General features: G+C 42.8%; 3 protein-coding genes and 1 non-coding gene across 12 annotated transcripts in view; 1 reads left to right on the forward strand and 3 right to left on the reverse strand.

Annotated features, from left to right (window-relative positions):
* Positions 1-1,158, reverse strand: part of LOC117729300 (nucleosome-remodeling factor subunit BPTF-like) — a 41,109-nt gene extending 39,951 nt beyond the window's left edge. For all 7 annotated transcript variants that reach the window (XM_034530806.1, XM_034530718.1, XM_034530378.1 and 4 more), the window contains exon 1: positions 345-1,158. In XM_034530806.1, coding sequence (XP_034386697.1) covers positions 345-912 — 568 coding nt within the window. In that variant the 5' untranslated portion in view covers positions 913-1,158. The remainder of the gene's footprint in view (positions 1-344) is intronic.
* Positions 1,159-2,261: 1,103 nt separating this feature from the next.
* trnas-aga lies at positions 2,262-2,343 on the forward strand. Its single transcript has one exon. It is a non-coding gene; the product is annotated as a tRNA-Ser (tRNA).
* Positions 2,344-4,090: 1,747 nt separating this feature from the next.
* On the reverse strand, positions 4,091-8,259 carry LOC117739336. Of its 3 annotated transcripts, XM_034545700.1 has the most exons (8): positions 7,458-8,259; positions 6,345-6,496; positions 6,027-6,149; positions 5,673-5,700; positions 5,494-5,538; positions 5,001-5,162; positions 4,807-4,917; positions 4,091-4,774 (listed from the first exon to the last, which is right to left on the reverse strand). In XM_034545700.1, exons 1-7 carry the CDS (start codon positions 7,555-7,557, stop codon positions 4,823-4,825), a joined length of 705 nt encoding a protein of 234 aa, XP_034401591.1. In that variant the 5' UTR covers positions 7,558-8,259; the 3' UTR covers positions 4,091-4,774; positions 4,807-4,822. The 3 variants fall into 3 exon arrangements, with proteins under 3 accessions (XP_034401591.1, XP_034401583.1, XP_034401599.1); XM_034545692.1 differs by having other exon boundaries at positions 4,091-4,917; XM_034545708.1 differs by lacking the exon at positions 5,001-5,162 and having other exon boundaries at positions 4,091-4,917.
* Positions 8,260-10,160: 1,901 nt separating this feature from the next.
* nol11 (nucleolar protein 11) lies at positions 10,161-17,696 on the reverse strand. The gene is made up of 18 exons (XM_034542168.1): positions 17,517-17,696; positions 16,954-17,067; positions 16,468-16,524; positions 16,092-16,240; positions 15,876-15,933; positions 15,476-15,617; positions 15,039-15,245; positions 14,638-14,714; positions 14,040-14,163; positions 13,799-13,890; positions 13,296-13,361; positions 13,007-13,191; positions 12,669-12,794; positions 12,223-12,465; positions 11,885-11,963; positions 11,687-11,779; positions 11,191-11,298; positions 10,161-10,729 (listed from the first exon to the last, which is right to left on the reverse strand). The coding sequence occupies exons 1-18, from the start codon at positions 17,661-17,663 to the stop codon at positions 10,616-10,618; spliced, it is 2,181 nt and encodes a 726-aa protein (XP_034398059.1). The 5' UTR covers positions 17,664-17,696; the 3' UTR covers positions 10,161-10,615.
* Positions 17,697-18,983: the final 1,287 nt, after the last annotated feature.

The raw sequence follows: 18,983 nt of genomic DNA on the forward strand, positions 1-18,983 counted from the left end.
AGAAATGTTGAATGAATGACAGCTTCACAGTCCATACATCCACATACTAAATCACGTCAAATACTGCGCGGTAAAAAAGAAGAAGGAAAAAGTATGAATTCTGCAATAAAAATAGACAACAAAAATGTGCTGATCCGACAAAAAGTCAAAAACACCAGAGCCGGTTGAAGCGTGGAGCAGATCTGTAAACCAGTGCAAGCAGAGCACACGGTAAACAAAGGCCTGTTTCTGAGTGCAAGCTCCATTTTGAACAATGCGGCTTGGTTTCTGTACTGAGCTACAAAAAAATAAAATGCACACTTTAAGTAATGTGGTGAAGTGCGTGCACTTGCAAACAAACGTACCTGGAGTGCTCCCGAGCGTGCTGTGACTCTTGAAACTACTCTCGGTACAGTAGCTGGCATCATCATCATCTGGTAGTTCCTCCAGATAGTCAGACTCGTTTCCCAAGGCCTCCTCCTCTTCAAGATCCGACGAAGGGTTGTCGTTCAGGAGTTCATCATCGTCTGACCTGTAGCTTAAATTATCATCCTCCTCGTCGCTGTTGTCGTCGTAGACCACCTTGGTTTGAGGCCGCCTCCCTCCGCCTCTGCTGCCGCGGCTGCCTCTCGACCCCCTGCCTCTCGATCTGCCTCCTCTGCCCCGCGATGCCGCGGCCGCGGTTGAGGCTCCAACTTTCCTGCGGCCCCGGGTCGGATGAAAGTTCTCTCGGCCGGAGATTTCCGTCTCCACTTCCGCAGAGCCAGTGTCACAAACGCCGCCACTTCCACCCCGTCCCCGGCCGCGTCCTCTGCCTCTTCCCCGTCCTCGCATCCCTCTACTCCGGCTGCCCCGGGAGCCGCGGACTGGCCCGGGTGAACCTTCCCGCATCGCGGCTGCTTGTTTGGGCGGCCTTCCTCTTCTCCCCCTCATTGTGGGAGAGAGTCTCTTCTGTTCCGCTTCAATCTCGGAGCTCGAATAAGCCACGCACTCCAGAGAAAAGCGGGGGAGAAAGAACCCAACGGGTCTGGAGACGGTTCCCGACAAGTCTCCACCAAGCCCCGGTCTCAATTTTAGGGCGGAAAGCTCAAACCGAATGGCCGGTGTCCCGCTCTGGGTCGCCTGCAGACGCCATTTTTCTTCTCAGCTCTCCCTCCGTTGAAAACACAGCAGGCCCCAGAGCTGCGTAAAGCTAGCCATGGCTACCAGTGGCGTTAACGGAAGTAAAGCACGCGTCCCTCCAAATTAAAGGCACAGGGAAATTAAATAATACAATCCAGTATTTAATACCGAGATGCACAGAACATAGCATGGATATTAAACAAGGTTACAGCAATTATTTGTTTTCAATGCAGCCGTTATATAACCCAAATGTACACTTTAAATGCTTTCGTTTAAACGAGCTCACTGTAACAGATCGGAAGATGCGTTTTGTATCCTGTAACTTGACACTAGCAGGCCTGAGTGGATGCGAGGTCACGTGACTCACTATTCTACAATACACGCAATTGCCGTGCTAGTTCATAAAATGAGTTATCCATGCAATCGCTTTATGCAAATAGCACTTTATTAGCGCTAACTGGTTTGGGCGGTAGGTTTTAATCGCAGGTGGGTCGAGTGTAATGAAACATCATCGCTCATTTTCGGCCATGTCGCCATCGTCGTCACAGCAAAGCCAGGCGAAAACATAAGCATACGTCCCGACATTTAGCTTAAAAACATTAATCTACATTTGCTATAAAAGTAAATAGCACACGTACTAAATGACGTAAATGTGCAAAACAGCTGTAACAATGTTGTAGACTAATGCATTGAGTATTACTTTAAATGTACTTAGTATTACCAGGGAACCTGGTTCCATTTGCAACCAGTTCAGCCTGTTCAATTGACGTTTAATTGTTCAAATTACGTTGCAATGTTATTGGAGCGATGCTGAGCACCTGCTGATTAAACATGCGCTGCAATTGTGTTATAATATAGCCCGCAATAACGTTTACGGTCAACCAAAGAATAGTAATAGAGTTGCAATTGCAACACATTTCGCTCTTGTCATATGTCTCTTGGTTTGACTTGAGTTGTAGCTGTTTTTTGTCTTTGCTCTCGTTGCCTTTTTTTTTTTTTTTTTTTGCCCCAGTCTGGCCACTTCAACAGTAGACTGCACAAAACCAAAGCTCCGTCTTTTTCCCGCATACCTCGCGAAACTATCATATGTACCGACATCAAAGGTAATCACATTCATGTATTCGGTTTATTTCGCGAATATCGGTTACGTCTCTCTGTCAGTTGTCGTGGCCGAGTGGTTAAGGCGATGGACTAGAAATCCATTGGGGTCTCCCCGCGCAGGTTCGAATCCTGCCGACAACGAGTCTTTTTTTTTTTTTATCGTAGTCCTAATATGTTTGTATTATGGAGGGAATCCGAGCACCTACACAAGTGAGACAGATCGTTGGCGAATTGGTTATTGTGACCCCATTAAGAATGACATCGGAGTTAGCCCAATACTTGTAGTGATGTATCGCAATGTATGTTCCACTTGCTAAATGCTTGTTATACACCAAGTAATAGAAACTTGTTAACTATATGCATGCAACTGTTTACAAATAGTTAGCGTTTTCTTATATGTCCAGATAAGCAGAGGCATAATATTTTCTCCACACACACACATACATACACTTTTAAACTGTGTAAATACTGCCGTTACACAGATAGCCAGGCTGACCTGTGTAGAAGTACTCATTCCAGGGGTTAATTCAATTCAGTTTATTTTGTATAGCGCAAAATCACAAATTACAAATTTGCCTCACTTTACAATCTGTACACATACAACATCCCTGTCCCAGGACCTCACATCGGATCAGGAAACAACTCCCAAAAAAACAGAAAAAAACCTTTTGCAGGGAAAAAAAAGGGAAGAAACCTTCAGGAGAGCAACAGAGGAGGATCCCTCTCCCCGGGTGGACAGAAGCAATAGATGTCATGTGTACAGAATGAACAGCGTTACAGAGTTACAACACATTCAATGAATATGACAGAGATGTATGAATAATTAGTAGGCATGGACCACGATACAGACCTCCACCATCCAGAAGGAGGAAGAGAGGATATGGTTACTAAAGAAAGACATTACAATTATCATGGCAGTTAACAGACTTCTCCACTTGAGTGTTGTCAAACATGAAAAATCCTGCTTACGGGAGATTTTCAATGGGGTTCTGTACTCCGCTCCTTTTGAGGAGGCAAACAATTACTTTGAAAAACATTAGAGAATCTGTAGTATGTTTCAGATTTAAACTCAATGAAATGATCAAAGTAAGTCAGTTTTTCTTTGTGAGGGGATGTCCAAGGTTGTTGCGCAAGCATCATTTCCTGTGACTGAGTCTGCGTAGCTGAGGACTCTTCCACACTCTCTGCTGATCTAGTGCACACACAGAAAGACAGAAATGTTCACGACCTTCAAACCCACTCTCATATGACCTCTGAGTTACAATGTCCAAATGGAGTTTGGACTAGATTCCCCCCAAGGTTCAACCCTTTGTGTTTGTTAAATCACAAGTAATCACTGTTGTCTTAGCCACTACCTGTACAAGACCCATCATGTTTCATATTATCGAAAGGTTGACATATTAGCAACCAAATACGGCCCAACAGATTTATTAACAGTAAGGGCCATTTTCTCTTAAAACATCACACAACCCAACTCAGACCTCGCACAGACTTTGGGGTCAACATATTCTTGTACGGAAAAATATGATTACTTTGTACAATATGCTTCCTGGGGGAAATTATACCACAACTTCCTTTTTATGGTTTGTGTAACTATTTTTAAATGGGCAAAAGTGGCTTCACCTTCAATATGTCATGGCAGAAAAGAGCCAAAAAACATCCGTTTCTCATCGTTTTTGAAGCAGTCACACCATGTGGACGTTCTTACGCCTCATCTGCTGCCTTTATACAGACGCTCTCCACCGCTGACATCACTAGGAAGCGGTCACGCAACTTCCCCTTTCACTGGTTGAGATTCATCACCAGTTTATTTACGACAACAATCAAAACAAGACTTAATTTCCAAATGGTAGCTTTTTAAAAAGAAATTATGCAAAAACAACAGTGCCATGATTTGATGAATGATTCTATAATACACATTTCAGAAAGCAGACAGAGTAAACAGAATAGATTTACATAACACATTATTGCATCCACGATCTGAAGTGTATTTATTATTTATAAAATATACATACATTTAAATAGATGTTGGCATATTCTATTCCATTATTTAAACCACTCATACTATTTGGGGGGCCCTTGAGCCGATCCCAGCTGACATTGGGTGAAGACAGGGTTCACCTGGACAGGTCACCAGTCTATCACAGGGCTCATATAGAGACAGACGACCATTCACACTCACATTCACACCTACGGGCCAGTTAACCTGAGTTGCATGCCAATGGACTGTGGGAGGAAGCCGGAGAACCCAGAGGGAACCCATGCTGCCACGGGGAGAACGTGCAAACTCCACACAGAGAACCCAGGCCCCTACACCCACTGTGCAGCCCGAGATTTTGGCATATAAATATTACATTGTATATTATATTATATATACATATAAAGACATATATACTTAAAAATCATCTGTATTTCTCTGTGCAGGGAATGGCTGGTATATGTTGTCTAACTGTAATGCTGCATTACGCTTCACCTATCTTCCACAGCTTTGGTTCACATTAAAAACAATAGTGCTACTTATAGATAGATAGATAGATAGATAGATAGATAGATAGATAGATAGATAGATAGATAGATAGATAGATAGATAGATAGATAGATAGAAAACAAGAAGGTCTTTCTACACTTTTCCCGTGTCCTCTTCAGCTGCCCTTGGTCCACCGTTCTGCATCTTCAAAAGTAAAAAGGCATTTGGGCTGGCTCCGGTTGAACATCCTATAAATGGATGTAGAGCATTATTCAAACCTCGCTAGATGAGTGCAATGCATGCCTTTTATATACTGTGAATGAAAAGATACCTGGAATGTTATCTTTGTATTTGTAGCACAGGCAAAGGAGCCCCGCCAGCAGGATAGCACCAACAATAGCACCAACAATAGCACCAACAATAGCACCAACAGTAACACCAACAGTAGCACCAACAGTTGCACCAACAGTAGCACCAAAAGTAACAGGAATCTCTGTCAGGAGGAAAAAGTTTGACAGTTAATATATTTATATTTATTATTTGATCTCAAAAGTCCAATTGTTGATTCATATACTCTATCGTGATACATGGCATTTTATTTTAGTTCACTAGCAAGCATGCATAACTGAGACACCAGGGAGCCATGTAGCCCCCTTACACTCAATGTACACACTTTAAAGAGCATAAGCATTTCACAAAATGTAAAAAAAAAAAAGAATGTCTCACGCTGAGGCTGCAAAACACAAAGAGCGAGCAAGCGACAGAGTAAACGGCTACCCGAGGATGTGATCTGAAACACAGATGAACCAACATAATATCCCTACCTTTTTGCTTCTGAGACCTCACAAGGGCAACTAAAGTGCAGTTGGCTGTAAAAAACGACATCAGAACAGTAAATACATTGAAACACATTTATCTTCAAATAATGAAAACAATCTTTAAAGTATGAAAACATTCACAATTAAAATCTACAGTACGACTGGACGGGACAAATATTACTCACGCTTACAGAGAGCCCGGTGACCAATCCCCTATGGAGAAGGAAAAAAAGGGCAAAACAGTGAGTTTATTACCGTCAGGAAGATGACATTTCCAAATCAATATCTTCAGCTCTATGTTTTTAGTAGTCAAGAATGATCAGTTTATATGGTGCCATTATCCGATTCCCAAGGGACACTGAACCTAACTCTTTAGTCTCCGAAACTAAAACAGTTTACCTCAGAGAATTCAGAGTTATTTACTGTACTATTATTTATTTGTCCACATCACTTATATTTTTGCATAATAAGAGCCTTTCTAATGAGCCTCACCGTGTGCAGGACTACCTGTTTGCATTGGTAAAAGTGAATTACGGTACCTCTGAGATGCAGTTTCGTGTGTAGATGATAATGTCAAAGCATTTCGGGGTGATGAGATCGTTGATGCTGTTATTCACCACCAGCTCAGGGTTACTGCTAATGTAATTAGCAAGCACATAGTTCTAAAGTCAATGTGGAGAGGAAAAATGTAATTAGTCCGTTACACAAACCATAGAACAAAAACCCTCATGTACATGTCTGTACCAGGGAGGCGACAGTTTTGTGTTAATCCAAACAAGCTCAGCTATCACACTGCAAGTAACTGTTCATGTATCGTGAGTCATACATGTATCTGAAAACCAGCTGGTCTAACTCACATCATTTGCCCAAGAGTACTCGCAGTCAGACCCAGTTACATCTGGGGCACGGGAGTCGTCCGAGATGCTGTAAGTTGTTTGATCAGAAAACGGGGAGGAAGGCGAGGCGGTGCAGCCAATGCTCCATGCACTTCCAAGCTGTAAAAATCCATCTTGGGACCAAGAGGAAAAAAAGATTTTTGTTGGTGACAAAATGCTCTTGTTTATATATATATATATATATATATATATATATATATATATATATATATATATATATATATTATAGAAACTGACAAGGCAAACTTGCACAGAGTAGTCGTCCTATAACACCGCTGTTCAAAAGATAATCAATAATCCCTTTGATAGTATATTTAACGCTCAATTGTTAGCTATTAGTCTCATGTTTAATCTAAAGATTATTATTGTAGGCTTAAAAATAATAAACGCTTATTTATATAACACATATCAAAACGAGGGTTTCACAGAAGGAAAGAAAAAGAACAAAAGATGCAGGCACACGCACATTTCTACATAAATATGTATTTACAAACACACATGAATAAATCCAAACGAGGTCTGGAAACTACAAGTAGCCTACAGATCGGAGAGAAGATAACGTGACTGTTTCCTTGACTTGTAATGTGTAATGAAAACTGGTGCTAACCCCGCCCACTGCAGACACCTGGGAACCGTCACAGGCATCTATATTTACTGTATATATATATATAGTATCACCACAACCAACGCGAAACTCTCATTTTAACAATACGAACCGAGGAAAACGTCATATCTAAAGTTTTTTTTCTCCATTCATGACCATTGTTAAAGAACTGTATCTATTTTTTAAACCCTCGATAAAAAATATAAATAACTATTGGCATAGTATGAATACACTATCAATAGGCGACATGCAGTATAGAAACTTTCCTTTCGTTCATAAACAAAAGAATCATTATAAAGCTGAGTAGAATCAGTACATTAGATGTCACGGCTTGGTCCACAGTGATAAGAACTTTACAAAAATCAGAAGTCAAACTTCACTCACATCTTTGTTTATCACTGAGCAGGTTACAGGCTTTGTTTTCAATCAAATTAATCTTTTATAACAAAAAACAACAACAATATACTCACATGTTAAAACGGACCACGACACAATGTCCATCTTCTTTACTGACAGGTTTCTTATCAATTGGCTAACACGCCGGTACATGATCGGGTTGGTTCCTTTCATTCTTCTTCTTCTTTGGGGTTTAAATGGCGGATCGCAACCAACTTTCCTGCATACCGCCACCTATGAGTGTGCAGATACATGTAACACTGTTCTAACTCCCTACCCAACTCCATTCAACGCCCTCGTCCCGTTTCTTGCCCTGTAGCAGTCACGCCCATCCTGGTCCGCCACCAGAACTCCCTCCAAACTCCACTTCCGTCCCATCTGACAAACGTTATACTTCAATCTGTTTCTTTCTGCATTGAACCTTCGGCACTTCATAATTACATGCTCTACATCGTGGATCTCAAACTCGTTGTGGCCCCCTACTTGACATCAAAGTTTATGGTTAGTGCGGCACGCGCGTTGTTCTCACACGCATGATTTTCCGACACTTTCATTTAATTGAAGTCCGCGAAACCCCCTCCGGAGAACGGCTGCTCAACGCGGAAGTACCGCATCCAAATGTCACTTTTCTTCGGCTAAAGTTGTTTACTGGTACGCGTTTGAGTACTTTCTCCAGCCGAAGTATACGGGACATCCAGCTGCCCATAATTCGGCGTTCATGGCGTAAGTGCAGCGTTCCATTTTCGGACACTTTCATCGGATTGAAGTCCTCGAAACCCCCTCCGGAGAACGGCCGGTCCCGTGCTGTGATCCCAAATGGCTCATGGCCAGGGGCAGCTTATCAGCGCTGCTATGACAACGTCAGAGCATTCTCCACACAACTTGTGTTATGGAAAGCCCAGCTCTCTCAGACAAACCTCTGCCATTTCCCAGCATGCAACGCACTAATAATAATAATAATAATATATCCTTTATTGATCCCCGTGGGTAAATTCTTCTCTGCATTTGACCCATCCTTAGTTCTTAAGGTACAGTGGGCTGCAGTGAAGCGCCCGGGGAGCAACTCGGGGTTCAGTGTTTTGCTCAAGGACAATTCAACATGAAACTATGGGGAGAGCGGGGATCGAACCAGCTACCTTGTGGTTACGGGACTCTCCCCACTGAAGGATAAGGATAAGGGTGTTTATTGTCATTGTAAAAAACATACAACAAAATTAAGGTGGCAACTCAGTTAGTACAGCAGTAACAGGTAAAAACATGTATAACAACATTTAAGACAGGACATTCTGATTTAAAAACAAGACATTTAAAAATAAATAAAACATAAAACACAGGCAGCAATGGCTTAAAAGTGAAAAAGTGGGGGTGATGGAGTAAAAAGCTGTTCCTCAGCGTGTTAGTCCGGGGAACTACAGCCGACTAATGTATGCACAACATTCAGTGGTGAGAAGTATGCTGATGCCATTGTAAAGCTACAGGGGGGATTTGATCACAGGTTTGCAGACTTCAAGACACACAGAGACACTTTTTCAAATGAACAATTTCACGTTTGGTTTTTTTAAGTCCGAGAACAGATGCTCAGATATTTGAATGAACAAATATTTAATGTGTTCTCCGTCTGTGAACACCTTTCTACGCCTCACTATTTCATAAGCCTCCACAAAATTGTATCCACTTCATGAAAGTATATTTACTCAACTTGCTGCAGCAGTTGAGAAATCGCTCTCTTCCAGCTTGATACTTTTCAGCAAATGCTCTGTGCTTGTCCTGGAATGTCTTTCAACATTACATGTTTCATTGTTGTTAGTTTTCACATATCAAGCATACGGGTAAGCTAGCATCGTTGGCAGTGAAAGAAAATTAATACGTCAAGCAGAATTAAACTACTTTCCTCCTTGAATTTTCTTTTGTTGGATTCATCCATAGGTGGGAATGTGGAAATCATGACTAGCCCCCTGCAAGGAAAGGCGCTTGACAGCCATGTAATAGGATTTTACGCACATTTTAGTTGACAAAATATATATATTTTTTAATCTTATTTTCAGTGACACAGCATTACCTCAAACTCCAAGATAAGGTGTTGTCTTTGAAAGATTGTCCACTGTGCAAAATATTAAATAGAAATAACCGTTATTTAGCCGCATGTGGCTGAGCCCTGGTCCACAGGAAGTGTTCCCTCCTATTTTAAACATGCCACTATCCAGCCTATCCAGACTAAACTGCCTTTTCTATCCACATTTTAGAGAAGGTTGTTTCCAGCCAACTTACTGCTGAACTCGAGGCATGACATGTTCGACAAGTTCCAGTCAGGGTTTAGAAAACACCTGCCTGAAACCGCTCTCCCAAGGGTTTCAAATGACATATTAAAGTCCTCTGACGCAGGTGACGGTTCTGTTTTAGTACTTCTCGACATCAGTTCTGCGTTAGACACCGTAGACCATCTTGATTGAGCGGCTACGTGATTGGGTGGGCATATCCGGCAGCCTTGGAGTGGTTTTCATCATTCCTCGCTAACAGAAGTTGTACCTCCTCCGTGGGAGACTGTATCAGACACCTCTCCACCGTCTGTAGGGCCTCTTGTAGATTTACTTATTTTCATACTGCTCCTCATAACCCTCAGTAGAATCAAAATGTTTTGCAGTAACGTCAGTCCACTGTATGGCTAGGCGAGTACACAAGTACAATGACCTAATAAGTATTATAAAAGTAATACAAATTAGTAAAAGCGTGAAGAAATGATGCCGATCACTAACAATTATCCCACACTACTTCACAAGTATTTGAAAGTATCATTTAATGAAACGAACAAAAAAAGTCACAAAGATTTAGCAGTTTTCTCAAATTATATACTTGTATTCAATATAAAAGGTTTCCCTGTGGGAACCCCGGTACAAAGTCACAGCTGACAGAAACAGCCATTCATTCTACTAGTTCGAAGGTAGAGTCCTACTATGATTATGATAATTATTAACCAGTTTGGCATTGAGCAGACTATTCATTTATCATGCAAAACACATTATCTTAATGGTCACCTGCAACGTATGCAATGCCTAACTTACATCAAGAATTCATATACAGTAAAACTCATACATATTGAGTCTGGCCAGCATTTCTTACCAAAAAGCCCTTAATATTTTACCATTTGGGACAAGTATACAACCTTGAAACCACTACAGGGGAAACGTTGGAAAGACACAATATGCTCAAAGATTTATTAAAAAGTATACACATTCTAAAACAGCTCAATGATTTCAATGGAGTATTGTCCGACGTCCTTCTTCGCCGTCATCTTATTGAGCTCTTGGAGGCTGCCCTCGATCTTTCCCAGCTCAGAAACCAGTCTCACCTGAGGATACAACAAGGCGTCTTGGTTCATTTCTTTCCCAGATACGACAGTTTTCTGATAAAACTGCAGTATTCTGTATGCCGTTGACATACACAACATGTCTATGATGGGATTTACCGCCTCTGCCAACCGACAAATGCCACCACTTCATTATTTGATCCACGTTTGTCATAATTACTGTATACATTCTTGAGTTATGTCAACAACGTCACAGTGACTGTGACTTTCGATCACCAACTTCTAATCAGGTAATACTCGAGTACAGATTGTGTTTGTGTGGCAAAGTTGAAGAAATTGCCTTCAGGTGTTCCTGAGATATGACAACAAAAATCACACAAAATGTTTATTTGTAGTTCGTGCATGTGATTCTGTCCAATGTTGATGTTGTAGTTTTCCATTTGACTAGAATATTTAACATGCAGCCAGTTGCAGGGCATTCAAAAGGGAAGGCGGCTGGTTACCTGAGACTTGACGAAGCTGTGGAGGTTCACCAGTAAGCCCTTGGCCTCTGGAGTCATCACCAGCACTGTGAAATGGGCGTCCAACAGCACGCAAACCCAATCCAAGATCTACAATCACATGCAAAGGAAAACAGAGTTAGTCATTTAATTCCCTTCAAACTAGAATGAATGAATTGTTGCATTCCGCCCTTTATTCACGACCATTTAGTTACGAACAATTCATTGATGACGCATAGTTATTATTGCATAGAGTTGCTGTATATCAGAATTCCTGTACTTTTACATGTTTGTTACATATTAGAAGTTTATGCTCTTTGGCTCAACTTAATTCACACAGTTCAGCTCCAAATGTGAGTCTGACTTCCGCCATATCTGGATTTAACAATCTGTCAGCAAAGTATATTTTTTTGCCTCCAGACTCGTCACAGGTGACCCGAGTGGCCCCAATATGTCAAGTGTGGCCACACTAATTATCCAGTTAGACATTGACACAGACCTGAGACAGGCTTGGTGATCTCAATCCATGAGTCTGTGGGAAAGCATCTTGGGAATATTTTAGGTAAAGGAACTGCAGGTACTGGAGGAAAAGCTGATTGGATGAGAAAGAACATTGGACGTTGTAATTAGCATTTTGTCAAAGCATCTATAGATGGTGTTATGAAAATGTGCAATGGATTAACTGACGGTTACTTACAACAACTTGTTGGGAAGAGAGATCTTTTAGGTGAGGGAGGAGGAAAGAGTCACTGTACGCCGTCTGCAGGACCTCATTTCTATACAGCTCGAGTTAAGATCTCATACATCCATCCATCCATTTTCAATACCGCTTATCCTCATTAGGGTCGCGGGGATCTCATACATAGTAAATTCAATTCATTGCGGACAAAGAGTCTGCAATGATGTGGTTTAACTATAACATAAAACTTGTCGCTGGTATACAAGATGTGGATAAAGGCTGAATCCTATGATAAAACAAAATGTGACAGCATGGTGCAAATATTGGGTCTGAGAGAGCGTGCACTGGCAGGATACAGGAGGACAGCTTTGTGCAATCCCACTGGACAGATCTGTTCTGGTGGCGGTGAGGTCATCTCCTCGTCTTGTTGTGCTCTGGTGCCACCTCCACCCAGGCCGTCTGAACGGTACTCGGCAGCGGAGGTGGGGCTGAAGCCATTCAGCAAGCCGTCCGGGCCACGCTCTCGAGCGATCAGGGTTTCCATGAAGGAGACACCGTCGGGCTCCAGGCTCCCATTCTCTGCATCAACGTCCGACATGCTGAAAGACCAAGGTAGAACAACGCATTGTTTATTTTTTCCCCCACATTTTCTATTACACCGAGTCAGGCTAATAATCAGATTAAAATCCTAAATCCCAAAAATATGTTACTTTAGTGCCTCCCTCCCCGCCCCCATTGGTAGACCACGAAGCAGATACTTTAGTTTGGGGTTGTGCACGTCATTCAAAACCACCAGTTCTACCTGATAAAGGCCTTCAGGCAGGCACAGGTGATGGCTTCAGGGATGTCAGGGAAGAACTGCAGGCAGAGCTGACACAGGAAGTAGTCCTTCCTCTCCAGGGCCAGAAGCACAAGGTCGGGACACACACTGTTGAACGTCATGATGGTGAATGGTCACATTTAGAAGAAAGAACACTTGTTATGGTAAACCCTCTCAATTGTGACATTTGCATTTAAAAAACAGGTTCAGAAATATATTCTTCAGACGGAATACCAGTTAAATAGTTTTAAGATGCACGCTATTTATAATTCTCAGTTGTACGTTTCACTCAAAGAAAAACATCGCCATGCCTTACTGACCTGTGGCAGAGGCACCGCGTGTGCACTAGCTGAGCCAGGCTGCTGGGGGTATAGAAGGCTGGATCCTGCAGGGTCCGGGACACCAGGGTTGATGCGAGCTGCCCCAACGAGGGCTGCAGATCCTGGATGTCTGTCCTGGAGAGGAGCAGATCCACCTCTCTCTGGACTTCTTCTACCGGTGCCGTCTGCATGAGGAAATGAAAAGGTTTTTTTCAATTATAAAATGACACCGTTTCAGTGTTTTGCCAGAGAGCCATAAAAAAAAACTAAATAAAAATCACATTCTTACCTTGATGAGCTCCAGAACTTGGTAATTTGTTAAACTAGATGATGATTGGCTCTTACGGGTTATTCTCTGTATGGAAAGAGAGGAATAAAACCATGGATGATACCATTACTGAACCCTTACTCACACCACTTTAAAACTTGAAAGCAGAGAATTGCTGACTCATGAAATCGGTGTCACGTTCATCAACTGGTGTTATGGTTCTAGTGTGCGAGCATGTTTTAAGATAAGACCGACCTCTTTACTCATTTAGGTTACCATTATAGATCAATCTACATATAAATAAAACATTACAGAAAAAGCAGGCCTGTATTTTTAAAGAATTGTCCCCTCGTCACAAGACAAAGATGTACATTTAGTGAACGATTGACTCATTTGAGGCAGCAACTACTCTAAATCAGAAACTAGCGGGTAGTCTGAGAAACACTAAGCCAGTATTCGGGGCAACAACGTGTGGCATTAATGCAGCGGCAGACGCCTAGTCTCTAGTATCGGGTCCAACAAACCGTCTTCCTGGTCTCCACTGTTCTCGAGGGAAGAGCCTTCTCTTCATGCAGGATGTTATTCCAAGACGGCACAGAAGTGGGAGCTTTGGACTCTTTTGCAAAAGAAAAGACAGTGTACTGAGTGAACAACTCTGCAGTGTCGAATTAGTGCAAGAACATGTTATTGTGGTTTTATTTATGTTAAATCAGTCTTCTCTGGCATCAAAAGTTGTTGCAGTGCTGCATATTTGTTCTAGCTCACCTTCAGTCTTGACCTGCCGCATCTTTCCCAGCGCGCTGGCCAGGGAAGATTTGGGGCACTCGTATGGAATAACCGAGAGGGTTTTCCCATGTGGAATGAATAATTTGTTCCAGAAACTCCATAGCTAGATCAAAGACGAGTAAAGAAGGTGAATACAAGTTAGCATAGATTAACAGTAATAACAGGAACTAAGACAACTATTTAAGCATCAATATCAAGAATGTAAACTGGCATTAAGTTGTGAGGAGGGACAGAGAGCCCTGTCACGGTGGAGAGCAGCCACAATGCTCTGCCAAAGTCATACAGTCCTCCATCAGCACCCTGCAGCTGGAAGGACAAGGACCTTGGCCTGCAGTAATTAAACCCCGAGGGAAGCTGGAGTGGGTGGTTGGTTCAGGCATACTCTTCAAAGCTCATGTACACACGGGGGATTGTCCCGTATGAACCCTAGGGCCCTGCAGTCAGCATAGCTAAAAAGCATTACCAGTATTTGTTTTATCCACTGAACATAACAGACATGGAAAAATAAATTAAATTAAGAATTATCTTGGTGAGTTATGTGCATACACACACACACACACAGGACAAACATTCCTACCTGTCCGTAGATTTTACCCGCAATCTCTTTTCCTGCCTGAAGCGTCTGGAAATTGGTATTCCAGATGCAGAGGAAGTCTGAAAGAACAAAGACGGAGAGCTGTTCAAACACACTTGCATCAGATACTGGAGTCACATGGCTTCAGGTCATCATGCTAGTGCCTTCATTACCAAAAACAAAACTCCTTGTTTTTTTCACCACAGCACAAGACGGAGACACTAGAAACTAAATGAATCTATACAATATATATATATATATATATATATATATATATATATATATATATATATAAGATGTGTCTTGCATAAAACAGCACTTTTAGCAGAGTGAAAACCAGCTAGCTGCTCATGCTCAAATGAAGATCACAAGAGCTCTACTCGGTGTGATTAAAACGCATTTACCTTTGCCGGATCCGGCAGAGGGGTGTGGAACACCCACAACAGCGATATGGGCTTCGTCCAGGGCCTGAGCCGATGCAGCCTCCAGGAGGCCCTCACCGACGGGAAGACTCAGCAGCAGGCTGCGGGGCAGCGGAAAAGCCTGGCCCCCCTCGTCAGTCACCAGGCCCCGCTCAGAGACTACACTCTGGTATACGTGACCGTTTGGGTCTGGATGGAAGGAAACACACAAAAAATGATTGAGGAACGAATAACAAATATTTTGCATGTACAACACAATGTGTAACTTGAAATAAACCTACACAAGTAATGCGCAACTAGTCACTGCTGACTTTCTTTTTTTTTTTGGGGGGGGGGGGGGGGGGGGGGGGGGTGAAAACAATGAGCGATGCACAGAAAATAAAGTCTGCGAAATACTTTGACAGGAAACTCAGACTTACAGAGATATAGCAGGCGGATGTGTTTATCCCTGTAGGAGGCAGAGAAGCTGAGCGGGGAAAGACCCGGCTCCTCCCTCTCCAGCCGGTACCTCTGTAGGGTGTTGGGATTCAGTCTCTGCAGGTACAGGAAATGATCTCCTTTCTGTGGGACGATATTGACAGCCAAGGCAAACAGGCCTTTAGAAATACTAACAAAAGAGTTGATGCACATGTCCGAGGACAAAATGAATTAGTTTTTGATAAAATGAAGAAATACATGGCAATCTCATGCAGGCCAATGAGCTACACTCAAATTATTTGTTTTTACAAGATACAAGCGCAACGAATTGGGAAGTAATTTTATTTAGTTATCAGCTTTGGTCACTCCTGTCAAAAGAAAAAACAATTTAAATGATGTTACCTGTTCGGTTGTGAAAATGGCAAACTGCTGTGACTCTGTCACTATGTTGGTGCTCCACCTAAAGACAAAAGGAGCAATCAACAACAAGCTACAGGTGAGACTGCTGCACAGCCCAAACTATTGTTTGAAATTGAATTGTCAATATAAATTGTTAAAATGTAAACATCCCTCTCAATCCACAATTAAGGGTTTACTGGGGCTGTAAGTGATACTGACCTAATGGACTCTTCTTGTGCCAGGACTTCCTCTATGGGCTGCTGGGGAGCAGAAAGTAGAGCGTCCAGGAGCCTCACAGCTCCTCTTTTGAACAAGACCACAGGCTCCCCTCCAGCCACACAGTGGACCCTCCAGACATCAGCTGACACCTGGAGAGGATTCATACACAGGAGAAGGAGTGAGGATGGGCTCAGATTGGAGTGCTGCACTGTGTGAATTAACTGCTTCCAGCATGCTTGGTGGAAAACAACACAAAGGCATTGTCTCCCATTGCATCATTCATCCCTCTCTGTGACAACACAGCTTTTCAAACTGGATCAGGTGGATGCACCTCTGCCGTGATCAGACAACACATTGCTCAAACTAGTTCACGTACAGTAGCTTTGAAGGCCTGATCCAAGAGTAGGTGTTCTTGCTTCCAAATCCTGATCACCTTCAAAAAATAAAAACACACAAACAAAAACATTATTCTGTGACAGTGTCGGGCAGATATTTCTCAAAGGACCGGATATATGAAAAGACAAAGTGAATAACAATTTGATTTATTTAACAAGGACCACACACGGTCAAACCTTTAAAATGAGGCAACACTGTGAAGTGAATAAGTCATCCTATGGACATGGCCGACTGAACATGGTCTCATCTTGCAGAAAGAAAAATTCAGAAACACTTGCCAGTACAAGTTTACAGAAGAAAAAGAAAAAAAACAGCAACATTTAAGTCACTGTTGCATTTTGGAGTTCACTTCCTTGTTTCATTGTATGGGAAACTACTATGGAAGAATTGATTCATTTTGCTCCAGAGCAGGCACACCGACACCAGCACCACCAGCTCGCCACAAAGAGAGCGACTGGAAGCCTACCTTGCCGTCCGACACCGCCACATACTCCTTGGTCTGCGGGTTGTAGACCGCTGAACAGGTCAGTGTCTGTCCTTGCTTCACCGTCCAGCTGCTCAGCGGCTTCTGGTCCGAAACCTGTCGGGTCCACGAACACATGCATGAAAAGAGGGTAACAGCACCAATGACTCCACAACACAAGCGTGCCCTCACTTCCTAAAACGCCGCGCCTGTGCCATACTGTTTTGAAAAGGAGATGCGTGCTAACCCCTGTCGCGGTACATTAAGAGTGATATACACTCCGAGCCGAGCCGAGCCGGTTAGCAAGCTGTGCGACTTAGCGCCCGTTAGCTCACTTGTCTTGTTGTTTTTTTGTTTACGCCGGCATAGCCCTTACGACAAGAGGAGCGACCCGAGCTGACGATGTTCGCCCCACAGGAGTCAGTACTATCACAGCTAAAGGGGTCCGTGTCGTGTGGGTTCCGGTGGTGTCTGCCGAGAACAGCCGAGGATGCCAACACGAGTTCTCCAGGTCGCGCCGATCAGCTGGTTGGGAGAGCCTCCTCGAAACAAACGTGAGCCGTTACCTTGTAAAGCGTGACCGATCTGGTTGAGTCGGTGACGACGACATGGTCGCTGTCTCTCTCCGCCTCGACCCCCAGAACCCCTGAATTTGACTGATTTTGAGCTGGAGCAAGTCCGCACAACGTGTATCCCTCATAGAGCGCGGCCATGCTGGACGAGAAGAAGGCAGAACTCGTAGGGTCTCGCGAGAAGAGACGAACGCTTGTCAGAGGCAAGCGGTGTTTCTGTGGAGTTGTGCGTGCCCGCGCGCACTCCTCACCGAGATTTGTCTTGCACCTCGCGGGAGCGCGCACAGCGTAAAGCGAAAATTAACAGACAGAAACGCTGATTTATACTGCAACGTACTGTTTAAAAACGATCTGATCCCTGGTGTTGGTTTAATTAATAGTGATACATGATATGTAGTCCATAGTTTACTAAAGTTAAGAGTTAAAAGGTTATGTTATTGTCATTGTACAACATAACAAGTTAAAGTTGTTTGTGATTAATAGGCCTAGTGTATTGTTATGACGAGAGAATGTACTTATTATAACGTGGTGCATTTGTATGTCACAATAACGTGAACATATCTTGTTTTAACAAGAAATACATCTTGTTATAACAGCACTTGGGTAGAGCCGTGGCTTATTTGCATTCTGGTCGATGTTGTTGCAAGAAGAGGTTTGTTGAAGATGTTTTTTCTCTTTTTTTCAGTGGGGGAAAAACTCCACTGAATCAAATATACACCCCAAAATAATGTTGAATAGAAGTAACACAGGCGGGTCAAATGTGAATATACACAGTAAGCCAATGAATCCACTCGCCACCAATGGTACAGATTCACAGACAATAATGATCTCTATGGATCAAGGATCAATATAAGTAATCAAATATGTGCTTTATCTCGCAGGTCAACTCAAAGTTGGAGAGAAACCATATTCTGATGCATTTGGGCTGGAGCCTTTAGATGGATCTAATGTATGTGGGGAAAAGGAGCAGAAAGGGAGGGAACTTGCTTATGAAAGGAAACATCCTGTCTGCACAAAATCAAATTGTGTCATCTGATCCGTATAGAGCCGCTCAGGCCGGTGAAGGAGATAGGCCTGGTTCAACTGCTGGAAACAGACCTCTCAGAGAGCAAACAGGATGTGGGTTGTCTGTACAGTTACACTTGCTGCTGTTGTTGCTCTCCACCTCAAACCTTCTGAGGCTTTTTGAAGGGAGGATGTTATGTAACCCATGTGTTTATGGGTGATTGCAGTTTTTTTTAAAGGTGTAATACAACAGAATCCGAGTCAAAATTGGATCAATTACAAATACATTGGGTATTGCATCGAAGATACATAGTTTTACTGAAGATGAATTTGCCAGAATGATCATCCCTAATTGATAAATTTGCAGATGAAGAAGTATCACTCAGATGAGCAGTCCTACAATGACCTGTCTGGGTCGGAAAACACCAGTAACACACTTACATAAATGATTAATAT

Source organism: Cyclopterus lumpus, chromosome 1 (assembly GCF_009769545.1).
Source record: "Cyclopterus lumpus isolate fCycLum1 chromosome 1, fCycLum1.pri, whole genome shotgun sequence".
Classification (NCBI taxonomy): Eukaryota; Metazoa; Chordata; class Actinopteri; order Perciformes; family Cyclopteridae; genus Cyclopterus; species Cyclopterus lumpus.

Bases quoted from the DNA above. Each gene is read 5' to 3' on its own strand.
- LOC117739336 (XM_034545700.1), bottom strand. From the start codon at position 7,557: ATGAAAGGAACCAACCCGATCATGTACCGGCGTGTTAGCCAATTGATA. The intron at 6,497-7,457 runs GTGAGTATATTG...CTTGGTCCCAAG, and splicing joins GTCGTGGTCCGTTTTAACAT to ATGGATTTTTACAGCTTGGA. The intron at 5,539-5,672 runs GTGAGTAATATT...CGTTTTTTACAG, and splicing joins TCACCGGGCTCTCTGTAAGC to CCAACTGCACTTTAGTTGCC.
- nol11 (XM_034542168.1), bottom strand. From the start codon at position 17,663: ATGGCCGCGCTCTATGAGGGATACACGTTGTGCGGACTTGCTCCAGCT. The intron at 15,246-15,475 runs GTAAGTCTGAGT...CCTTCCATCCAG, and splicing joins CATCCGCCTGCTATATCTCT to ACCCAAACGGTCACGTATAC. The intron at 11,299-11,686 runs GTCTGTGTCAAT...ATGTGATTGTAG, and splicing joins GATCACCAAGCCTGTCTCAG to ATCTTGGATTGGGTTTGCGT.